Source organism: Cydia fagiglandana, chromosome 4, assembly GCF_963556715.1.
Source record: "Cydia fagiglandana chromosome 4, ilCydFagi1.1, whole genome shotgun sequence".
Classification (NCBI taxonomy): domain Eukaryota; kingdom Metazoa; phylum Arthropoda; class Insecta; order Lepidoptera; family Tortricidae; genus Cydia; species Cydia fagiglandana.
The window spans coordinates 6238646-6250439 of record NC_085935.1 but is presented as its reverse complement, the minus strand read 5'-3'; the positions used below and the strand labels follow the sequence as shown (position 1 = coordinate 6250439).

The following is an 11794-nucleotide window of genomic DNA, read 5'->3' as shown; positions in this document are numbered from 1 at the left end:
TGAACACAAGGAGCCATTTTGCAAATCCAGTAACTTTGTTATTACTTTTGACAGCGCGTGTCATGTGTCAACACAGAGTCGACACAAAGTCGAAACATTTGCGACTACTTTGTGACTGCAATATTTCTCAGCCTTAAACCATATTTATACATCATAATTAACAAGTTTCGTAGTATGTAAAGCGTTATTTCTGTTATTTAAGTATAGTATACGCATCGAAGTACTAAAAATGCATCAAATAATATAGTTATGAACACAGGCACTGAGAAGTAAACAATTTCATTTCCGGCTAAACTAAAACAATGTGGTGGCGCGTTGATTATATTACACTTAGTTTATCAAATCACTCGAGCAGTTTAATTCCCCATAATAATTTAAGTCCTATTGTAATATAAATGCAAACAATATATAATTACGTCTTGTAATCCGTTTTAGAGATGGCGTATTAATGTCACTTATTTTTATTTAAGCATTTTTCCATCTGACAGTTTCCATTTGACAGGAACAAAATGAACGAATGAACGAATGATTTTGGCATAAAGTAGTCGCAAACCCGAAACAATGTGTGCACACGGCGACCACACTTTATGTCACTTTGTGTCATGTGTCGACCCTTCCCCATTTCTGGTAACTGTGTCGACACGGCGACGACTCTGCGACTGGAATTGTGACCGAAACAGACGGTGTCGACACAAGATGTGTCAACACCGCGTCGTAACGGCGACTAGAAATGGTTGTATGGGCGTGCTTCATAAATAGTCTCCAAAATAATAATTCAGTTGCCAAATAAATATTTGGTACCTGCCTAAAAATAAACAAAAGCTGTAACGGCATTAAAATACAACTCATATTGATATATTTTAAGGCTCCGTTTTAGTCGCCAAACTATTAATTTTAGTACCCACTTCTATTATTATTCTCTTTATTTATTTTTCATCTTAAGTTAGGTTGTTTATAACATGAATATAAAAGTAAAATACAAAAGCACTTACAAAACAATGGTATTATTTTTTTTACTACGTTATAAAACGTTTGGCGAATTTGAATTGGGTTGGGGTATTGGGAGGAAGCACGTTTTCCTCGAGTAATCATTTCAAATGAGGGTAAGTAACTACCTAAGAAACTACACCATAAGTTTAGGTAAATACTACAGAAAAGCTTGGACAAGTTTAGTGTCAAACTGAGACAACGTGTACTTAATGGTTTATATTACCAGAGACTATATAGGTAGTATTTATGCCGGCGGCTTTCCTGGCCGCTGTCATATGCACAAAAATACAAATATAGCATAATGAAAGGATTTCAGGCATATTCTTATTTAGTGACTTTGTATTGGGGTTGGAATTCTTCTTTACTAATAGGGTATTTGACTTTATTTAAAATGGACTATATTACACCATGCATGAAATAAAGCACCAGAAGGTTGTTAGAGAAACGTAGACAGCAGTTATTTTTAGGCACAATTTCTATTTTAAAACCGGTATAAAACTTGAAAAATCGTTTTGAAAGTTCGAAAAAAGATACTTATTAGACTAGTACCTAGTCAAATACCCTATTATTATTAGAGTCTGCTAGTACTACAAACTTATATCATTATTAAGCCGATTTTGTTCAGTTTACACGCTTATCTAACTCTACTCTGGTCCTCACCTAAGCTTTGTTTCAACATTACCTACCTACTTCCAAACTAAGTACAGTATACACTGTATACTAGAACGCTACTTTGTTGGTTACATCAGTAATGTCACAGTCTATAAACAATACAGTGGTTCGACGAAGCCGCCTAGTCCGGGCAATCGTGCGGGGTGTGAGGGGAGAGGGGTGGGTCGCACCCGAGCTACATACATCGCCTTTATTAATAGCGCAGTACTATATTACTTACAGGTACGCTATCACCAAAGACATATGAGTCGCTTAACTTCAAACTCGGGTAAATCCATATGTCAGATTATGCGATTTTGGTATTATGAAAAGGTAATAGGGTAGATATTTGCTGAGAGGGTCGAATGGATTTACCCGAGTTTGATGTTAAGCGACACATATGTAACTTCGTATAAGATGAATAAAGTCTAAGGAGAAAACGTGCCTCGGAAATCAAGAAAAAGTAATTCTCGGATAGATGGCGCACACACCTTTAGCCTACGCTCGGCTAGATGGCGTGACGACTCCGTTTCATATTTAACAATTTTAACACATGGATATCAGTGAATGAACATGGATCAAAATGATATAATCATTTATCCATATACATACATTTTTTTGATAATTTTAAACGTTTTCGTTTTGAGTTTTAGTCGTGTGTCGATAGATGGCAGTAAATTTACTGTGACTACAAAATATACTATGACAGGACCCCTCTATACTATTCTTTTTGCTATTACTTACAGGGCTAGCATGTCCTATTTGAAATGTTACTGTTGTTAGTGCAGTTGTTTAAATATCTGTGACAGCCCTACTGTGTTATTGTGCGGTGTCGAGATTTACGCAAACATCAAAGGCGTCGGTCCACTGTTCCTTTTTTACACTGTGGTAATGTAATGTGTACCTACAGTCCACTTCGCAGATCACTTTATCCGCACGGGGCACGTGGCAGCTATCGATCCGATCCGTTCCTGGCTCCACCGTACAAAAATAAAATAATATTTTTTCCAATTCATTATTTTATTTAATATATACTTTGCAGGCCAATTACGTACACTGATACCAGAATCTCATCTAAATGATGTCGTTCAACTATCGTGCATTTCGCTCGTACGTGTCCGTACATGTATTGGCGCGAGCGAGACGCACAATAACTAGATGACATCATTCAGATATATCATTCTGATGTAAGTGTATTTCGAAGTGGTGGTGGCAAACACAGTGCCACTTATCCCTAAAATTTGTGTAGGTTTTATCTGAAGTAGGGGAGACCGAGGTGAGTTGTGACAGAGGAGAGTTGGAACATCGTCGATTTCTTGGAATCTATTAACTAGAAACTAGGTCGCAACAGTGTGCGTTTGTTAGCTCGTAACTTGAACTAACAAAAGCGCGCTAATGCGACCTAGTTTCCAGTTAATAGATTCCAAAAAATCGACGATGTTCCAACTCTCCTCTGTCACAACTCACCTCGGTCTCCCCTAACCAATATTCCTTTCTTTTCGAACAATAAAGTGTTTACTTAGGTTACTTTCTTACTTACTAGACTTGTTTGGTAATATTAAACATGTTTAGTATGTATGTATGTATGTATGTATGTAAACACTTTAGGTATCGTCTTGGGTCGTCCTATTCGTTTTTCGTCAAGTTCTTAAATTAGTCCTATTCTGCTTTCGTCACTCATTCTACATTGAAAGCCACCGACGATTGTGACGAATATAGAATAAGTGACGAAAGCAGAATAGGACTAATTTAAGAACTTGACGAAAAACTAATGGGACGACCCAAGACGATACCACACTTTATTGTACTTACATAAGATAGGTTAAATTACAATGTAACAAAAAATATATATAATGTACAAAGGCGAACTTATCCGTATAACCTATACCTACCTATACCATACCTATACCTATAGGTATGATATGACCTACTTACCAATCTATTTACCTCCCAGAGGCATAACAAAATTACCTTGTCCAGTAGGTTTACAAAAGACCGTACTTGACACTAAACACATATTTGAAGTGAAACAGTGTTTGCCAGACTGTGAATCAGTTTTCCCAGGATTGACGTAGGGAATCGGTGAACTAAGTGAGTCATGTTATACCCAGAGGATGCACCTTTACCTCTTTTTCTTCTTTTTAATCCTTTTCTATCTTTGAGATGTAGGCCTCCTTAAATTTTTGTCATTCTGTCCTAGGGTCCGATTCGGATTTTTAAATAGACATCTATTAGACATCTTTTAGACATCACCAAGATACGATAACGATATGTTGAAGATGTAACCTGTCAAATTTGACATTTGCGCGATTCTGGAGATACTCTTGAACGATTTCCACAGGATATGACTTAGAGATCCAATTCACATCCAATAGATATATTACTGTATCTAACGTAAAAGTGACATAATGGTTGCCCGAATTGCGCTGCAAAAGATAGCTAATTGATATCTAAACTATAACGTATTTAGAATGGATCTAGTACGTGTCGTCTCTTGTGAATATCTTAAAGTTCGAATACGGCAGTTATTTTGTGCCCTCTGAACCCATTTTTTAGGTAAAGACCTATGTAGTAATTGGCCTTTATTATTTAGGTATTTTTAGTGTACCTACCTAGTCGGAGACTAACAGGCCAATTCGAGTTTTAGTTATTCGATATGTTTCCATTATGATACTGATCTAATAACTGTAAAACTCGAATTGGCCTGCAAGTGTGGGCACCTATAGTCGCACCAATAAAAGTCTGCAGCGGATTTGATAGCCCACTCAGTGGAAGTGTTATTTATACGTCATAATTTCATAGAAGTTTATTGACGTTTAAAATGGCACTTGCCATGGGTGTCAAAATCGCGTGCGTGAGCTATCAAAATCGCGCAGACTTTTTACGGTCTAACTCTTATCTACATAGGTACGAGTACCTAAGATATTAAATTAACCTTTAGTAAAAAAAAGGAAAACCACTTCAAAACGTATAAAACAAAATGACAAAAACAATACGATCGAATTGGTAGCCTCATTCTTTTTTAAGTCGGTTAAATTCAACGAAATACCACGAGGGCTGAACAATTATATTCTACAGCTTCTACTAGTAGATACCTAGTTAAGTTTAGGTTAGTTAGTCAGGTTAAGTGATAGAAGGACTACTAAGGGTCGGTTGCACCAAACTGTTCGTATCGTTAAAGAGTTCGCTAAATTGTTATGTATGGAAAGTTTCATACTGCCGTATTCGAACTTCAAGATATTCACAAGAGACGACACGTACTAGATCCATTCTAGATACGTTATAGTTTAGATATGAACTAATTCTCTTTTGCAGCGCAATTCGGGCAACCAATTTCACTTTTACGTTAGATAGAGTAAGATATCTATTAGATGTGAATTGGATCTCTAAGTCATATCCTGTGGAAATATACGTAATATAATGCTGTGAGGAACAAGCAAATTTTATTTTTTATTTTGTAGATATCTAACACAGAAAAAACTGACACCTAACCACAAACAGAATTCACAGTAATACCATTCATGTATGCAAATAGATAACAAACATAGTTACAGCTGTTTTAATGAAATCAGTGGCGAGTAATTAGCAATGCAGATGGACTTGGCGGATCGTTTGCAATGCAGAATGCAGGTGCTAAGAGAAAATAGAACAACTAAAGCGCTTCTGAAAATAAGATTAAAATTTTCGTATACTTAATGATTTGAGACTCCGTTTTGTTAAGTTCTGGCAATAATAGGTACAGGTGTGCAAGACAAGTGACAAGTTTCCGAAAAGTTTTAGAATAAATTCACAAGAAATAAAGAAAGCTCTTTCTTTCAAAATAGACAATTTCGATTATAATACAAAAAATATGAGAAATACTCTTCAAATTGCTAGATCGATTTCTAGTTTTGTACATGTACATGCTTCTATAATGTATAAACAGTCTAGTCAGCATCGTTGATTATAAGTCAAGAGTATCTAGTAGTATACTATACATACATACATCACTGGCTCAGTGACCCAAAGAGGATCTTGGCCTCTGACACAAGAGTAGTATACTATAACGGCTCGATTCTGAAAATGTATTAGATCTCTACTAGACCTCAACAAGTTACGATATGGATAACTTAAAGATATTTGTAAGATAGATATGTCAAATTTGACGTTTCCGCGATTCTGGAGGCCCTCTTGAACGATTTCGACAAGTTGTGACTTAGATATCCAAGTCACATCTAGTCGATATCTAATGTAAATCTAGTTGATCTCTATATCGTTTCTAGATCTTGTGATTATCTGGTTTCCCGAATACGCTTGTAAGTCAAAAGTAGAGTCTTAAATGTATAATATATAAGAATTAGTGGAACTATGACATATACTTTTGAACGCGTATATTAGGAAAAGTACTCCATGGTGACTATTTTGTGTCTAATTAATTGATGTTTACTGTACTCGAAACTCGAAAGCTTTATGTTAGTACCTACCTATATTGATTTATTGATTTTATGAAGCCCAACATCTATCCATCATGTCCTAGTATTTGATTTGTCAGTATTACCGTAGGTAGCTGAACTAACTGAGGAGTTATATTTCATGAATTTTTTTTAAGATAGAAACATACATATAATTAGTCTTTATTATAATAGGTTAGAAATACAGTTAGTATAAAAATGACGCCTTACAGAAAATATTTAAACCTACTACGTACTATCACAGCTTATCACCCGGCACTCCCAAAACCTTGCAGGCTTTATCATAACCAGTCTTTCCTTAGAAGATACGACCTAAGGCTTACTCATCAGCAACTTAACGATACATTTTAAAAGCATGCCTAAAATCTGAACTCTAAGTTACGTTTTGTTGAGCTTATATTAAATATGATAAATGTATGTATTTTAATTGGGTTACTATTGTTTCCAAAAAGTTTAAAGTCATAATGTATTGTGTATTGTTTTCGCATTTTCATTAGTCATAATTTATTTGGTTCAGAAACGCGTCACTTTTCAGGATAACCTATCTATAGGATAACCTTACGAAAATCCTAAAAAGTTAACTGTTTCAGTTTTATGACTAAAGATAATATGACTAACAATACATTATGACTTAAAACTTTATGGGAAACAAAGGGACCCCATTTTAATTTTATATACCTATATACAACACCAAAAATTTTTAAGATACTTTTTGGATTCGTTCCAGTAAACTATAGTTTATAGTTTTAATTAGGTATACAACACAACGTGATCAATAAAGTAAAACATTTGTACAACAAGAAGATAAATAAATAAATTAAAAAATAAAGAGAGGAGCTCTACATATTTCATTTTGACTTCAATGGAGCATTGCCTTTACTCGATTAAATGCATATTTTCTCACCATCCGAATATCAGTAGTTGCACTTTATTTACACGTATAAATATCCACATCCTTGACACAAGTATCACACTTGACGATGCAGCAATTCACCATCTTGCACCTGCACCTAGAGCTCACAGGCTTCTTGGTCGTCAAGTACCCCCTCGCACAACACAAAGTCGCACAGTTGTCGCGGTCCCGACACACCCTGCCTCTCGTGCTCACACATAAATTAGGCGTCTTATGAAGATACACCAAGTTATTCTTATCTATATTCATTTTACGTCTTATTTTAGGCGCTATCGCTCTCTTTGTTGTGTAGTTAAGCAGCTTCTTCTTCACGGCGTGGTGATAGTGTTTTTTAAGAACGCCCATAGCGGAGTTAAAAGGCCCTAATCTCTTCCAGCAGGTTTTAGTAGTACAGGATCCGGAAAAACCGTGGCACTTGCAGACTTCTTTCATTTGCTCTCCGATGGAGTTGATGCCTATAACGACATCTTGCTTGAGGATCTCGGCGATCTGATCGTTGCCTGCGTGTTTGAAGTCCAGAAAGTTCCTTGTGATCCGTTTCCCGTATTTAAAGTCGTCACCGCAACCGTTTCTTTTCCATTCTGAGACATTTTTCCGAAAATTACCTTGGCAGGAACACCTTGTGAGGTCTCCAGAAGCACATCCTCTCGCTACTGCATGAGTCATAGAAGCTGCAGTGAGGGCATGTATAAAAGCAGTCTCTCTATAAATTTTGTTAAATATACTCTTCTTTTCTTTCCTATTAAATACTAGAGAGCAGTTCCATCGATCGTAGAAGAAAGCTTCCTCGCAAGCTTGTATAGCTTGTTCCTTTGCTTTCTCCAGAATGCTAGTTAAAGTAGCTTCCCTGCTGCACATCTTCGCTTGTCGAGGCGAAGATCGGATCAACTTGCATGTTCCCGGATGTATCACTTGAGATCTGTCTTTGAATAATGCTTCTATTGTCTTTTGTAGTACTGGTTGAGATCTGAAATAACAAACACAATTTGAAACACTGTAAGACGATTATTTCAATAAAAAAGTTTGTAGGTCATACTAAACTTAGGTAATAAAACATACAATTGTAAGTTTGTAGGTATTACAAAATTCTGTTCAATTTAGTAGAAATTATAATCATACAGTGAACAAAGGAGCAATTACATAACAGTAACTTACCCTTCAACAACTCTGGTCGCCATAACGGAAACCGAAAATAGTAAAACAGTAAGCACACTATAACTAAACATGGTTCAAATCTACAAATCACATTGTTAACTAACAATTGTTCCTAATTATTGCAATCACATCATGTCAGTGTTGGTCTGAATGCACTTTGACAATGAAGGAAGGTAACGCCGATAGGTTATCTGGGCTAGGTGGGACCATTCTTAAAATGGTAATTGTAAACTGAGAAATCAGTGTTCATACATGTGCGGTGTGCAAATAATGCAACGGAATGTCTACTATGGGAAAGAGATACAGCTAATATGATATTTTGCTGTTAAAATTGTAAAAATACTTTGGCGTAAGTGAATACTTAAGGACTGACACGCTTGTTGTAGTCTAAAGGATTCTAATTACACTTTGGTCGAAATTAGAGTCGATTGATTGATTTTCAACTGAAATTTTACTCTGAAACAAAAAGCTTTCGAACTCAAAAAAACTAGTGATCTTAAGTAACAAAGAAAAAAAAGTTTGCTCAATATTCTATAATCGACTCTGTAACAGATTTTCAAGTAGAAGTTCTCAAGTCCCTGTTATTTCTTTTAGCGTGATTAGATTTATTTAAAAAGTGTTTGGCTTCATTCTAGTCGATAAAAGACTATTTCTGTCCCTTTGTTAAGTAAGTATATATTCCTAGAAGGAATGCTGATTAACTTGAACTACCTATAATTCATAATTCATTTATTTATTGCTTTTTTTAACTAAAACCTAGTTCAAGATATTTTTTATTCTTGCCGGTAATTTAGGAACAAGAAAAGCAATTTGTGAAATTGTGAAGTATAGAATCCTCAAAAGTACAATGGTATTCAACACAAAATATTTTCCCTCAATATTTAAAGACCTACTCATACTGCATTCTAAATCACATGTAGGTATACTTAAACAACCTTTGAAGCAGAATCGTACGAAATGTAATTTTTCTTTACTTCATCAAACACTGATTTGTATATTCACATTTCGTATATTAAGATGTAAAATGTAACAAATCATCACGTAGACACCTAGAGGATAACTCAAAGGGCACAAACCAAGGGCACAAACCGAAGTCGTACTTAGTACTCATAAAACAAGGGGTATAATCTTTAGGCGGGGGTGACAATGGACCGCCAGGTAGCTAGTAAAATGACAATTTCCGTCTGCCTCGCGCGGGTAATTTGAGTGAGAATCGGAAAATACTCGATTCGTTGAATTAACACCAATGCTGGCACAAGGTGCGCTATGGTCGCTATGGATGATATATATATGTATGTAGCACTAGAACTCCACACCTATATTATTTTTTCATAATATTTTGGATGCACAGCTCTAGGTGTCTTCGACGGCGTATTATGGATGGCTTTATCCATCTTTATCCACGTCACAGAATAAATAATAGTACTAGGTACAGTACAGTACAGGTACAGTAATAGTACAGAAGACTCACTCTCTAACAAAATGCGTCTGTCACGATCAGCACAGATATGGCCGCTAGGTGGCGACAGCGCCACGCGCGGCTTATGGAAAACCCCAAAATTGGGGTCGAACGGATGTACTTTTAGCTACTTGTAGCAAAGCGACGAAATCGCGGAATGTGCCACGCCTGTCCACGTGATAAAATAACTGTCACTCACTGTTAACATAACACCCTGGGATAGAAAGTGACGGACACCGTTTTATCACGCTGACACGTAGACAAGAACGACCATCATATCCGTACTAAGTGGATAAACTAAGAGAAACCTTGTTACCATTATTATTTTAGGGGGCTAATTAAAATGGAATAAAGGAAACTAGTACATTACTTATAATACATTTATTTGACTAAACGACAAATATCTAAGTTTAGAAGTGTCAAATGTTAACTTATGACATTATAATATATTAAATAGCCTCGGCTAGCTTACTACAGACTTAACTAAAAATATGAGAGCAAATGTGGGTTTGGCGGCTACATTTCTTATGGTTGGGCACTTTGGGTACGTGGTATAAAAACAAAGGAAAATTATTTAAAGTAAGTTGGGCGCCTTGGAGAATATAATAAATTGGTTGTCTCTGACCTTTTAAGTAGTGACATTAGAAGGAAGGTACCACTGCCGACACACTAATGGAGACTCATGTCGCAGTGCCTCTGCATCCATGGTAGTTGTAGTAATAGCGAACAGGCCCCGACCGCCGGTACACCAAGCTGGCTGGGGGCTGCCTTACAGCCAAACTGTAGACTAAGTGGTAGGCCCTGTAACGAGTTACAGGTAGTAAGACAGGGTTCACAGACTTTTGACAAGCTGGAACCTAAATAAAGGAGAAAAATCGGTTCATGATTTAAAGAGCGGACCCCCGCATGGGCGTAAGGATTACGAATTCAAAAACAAGTAATTAACTTACCCATCGAGGAGAAGCGGCATACGTGGCCGGGATTGACCAGCATGTCGATTCGATGAGGCCTCCACCAACACACCATCGTCTCACACGACTTCCATATAGGATAAAAATCCGGGACTGTGAAATAAAATTCACCACGCTATTAAATGGAATCTTATGCACAAAACCCGTCGCAAAAATCACCAAAATACTCACTTAAAAAGGAGATGTCTCCCGATGGGATGTATTATAGCCATTAAACGGCTTTCATACGGCGAAACACCGCAAAAGAAAACGGTCCACGATCTTCATTTTGACAGGAAGAATAATGACAAGTCAAATGGCAGAGTTGCCACAGCCCGAACTGGATTCGTGCGATCCTAGGTGACTTTGGAAAGAAAACATTACCTTTCTTCTTTACTTTATTTGGACTAATATTAAATAGAAAGAAAAAACAATATTTGAAGACAATTTTAATTTACAAACCCCTTTCGAAAAAAAAAATAAACAAAAATGTAGGAAGGCACCGAAATTATTTTTAATCTAGCAACCCGGACCATGTTGTTATCGACTGGGCTCGCTAGATGGCGTTAAGGGTATCGAACGAAGACGGGTCACGTACTAAACAGTATTGAAAAAATGCAGAGTTAAAATTTTATTGTTACAGTGCTCCCCTACCCGAAGAAAATTTTGACAACGGCAAAATTTTGAGCTGGCCCCCAGCTCGCAAAACCACCCTCTCATTTTCTAGACGAAGTCCCAAAAAAAAAATCGACACTAAAGGCATAAAGGAAAGCAACGACCACCCAATTCGAACCCACGCATTAAACTATAATAAAAAAAATAAGCACAGCCGAGCTGTGCACAAGTTACCACCTACAAACTATAATATTACTGTACCGTAATATACACTACGATACCCTAAACGTATATTAACCTAAACGAAACTAAACGCTAATAAGCGAAGCTGTAAAGCTCCCTACCTACGCACTGCATCGCTGTATATCTTGGCGGCGCAGCGAGCGACCTGGGTCGCGGGCTGCACGTCCAAGTTATATGGCGGAATGTGCGTAAGGTAACAGATTATTCAATAATCTGTGGTAATGACTGAGTACAGTCAATTACCTATGTGAGTCAAGGACAGTGTTTGATAGCTCGGCTAAAGAGCCACTGAGCTACCAGTCGACACTCTTCACAGGAACACTGGCCCTGCAGTGCGAAATCAGGAATTTCGCCCTGCACTGCCAAC

General features: G+C 36.9%; 1 protein-coding gene across 1 annotated transcript; it reads right to left on the bottom strand.

Annotated features, from left to right (window-relative positions):
- Positions 1-6995: 6995 nt before the first annotated feature.
- LOC134663543 (protein Wnt-4) lies at positions 6996-8452 on the bottom strand. Its single transcript, XM_063519939.1, has 2 exons — positions 8161-8452; positions 6996-7972 (listed from the first exon to the last, which is right to left on the bottom strand). The coding sequence occupies exons 1-2, from the start codon at positions 8229-8231 to the stop codon at positions 7021-7023; spliced, it is 1023 nt and encodes a 340-aa protein (XP_063376009.1). The 5' UTR covers positions 8232-8452; the 3' UTR covers positions 6996-7020.
- Positions 8453-11794: the final 3342 nt, after the last annotated feature.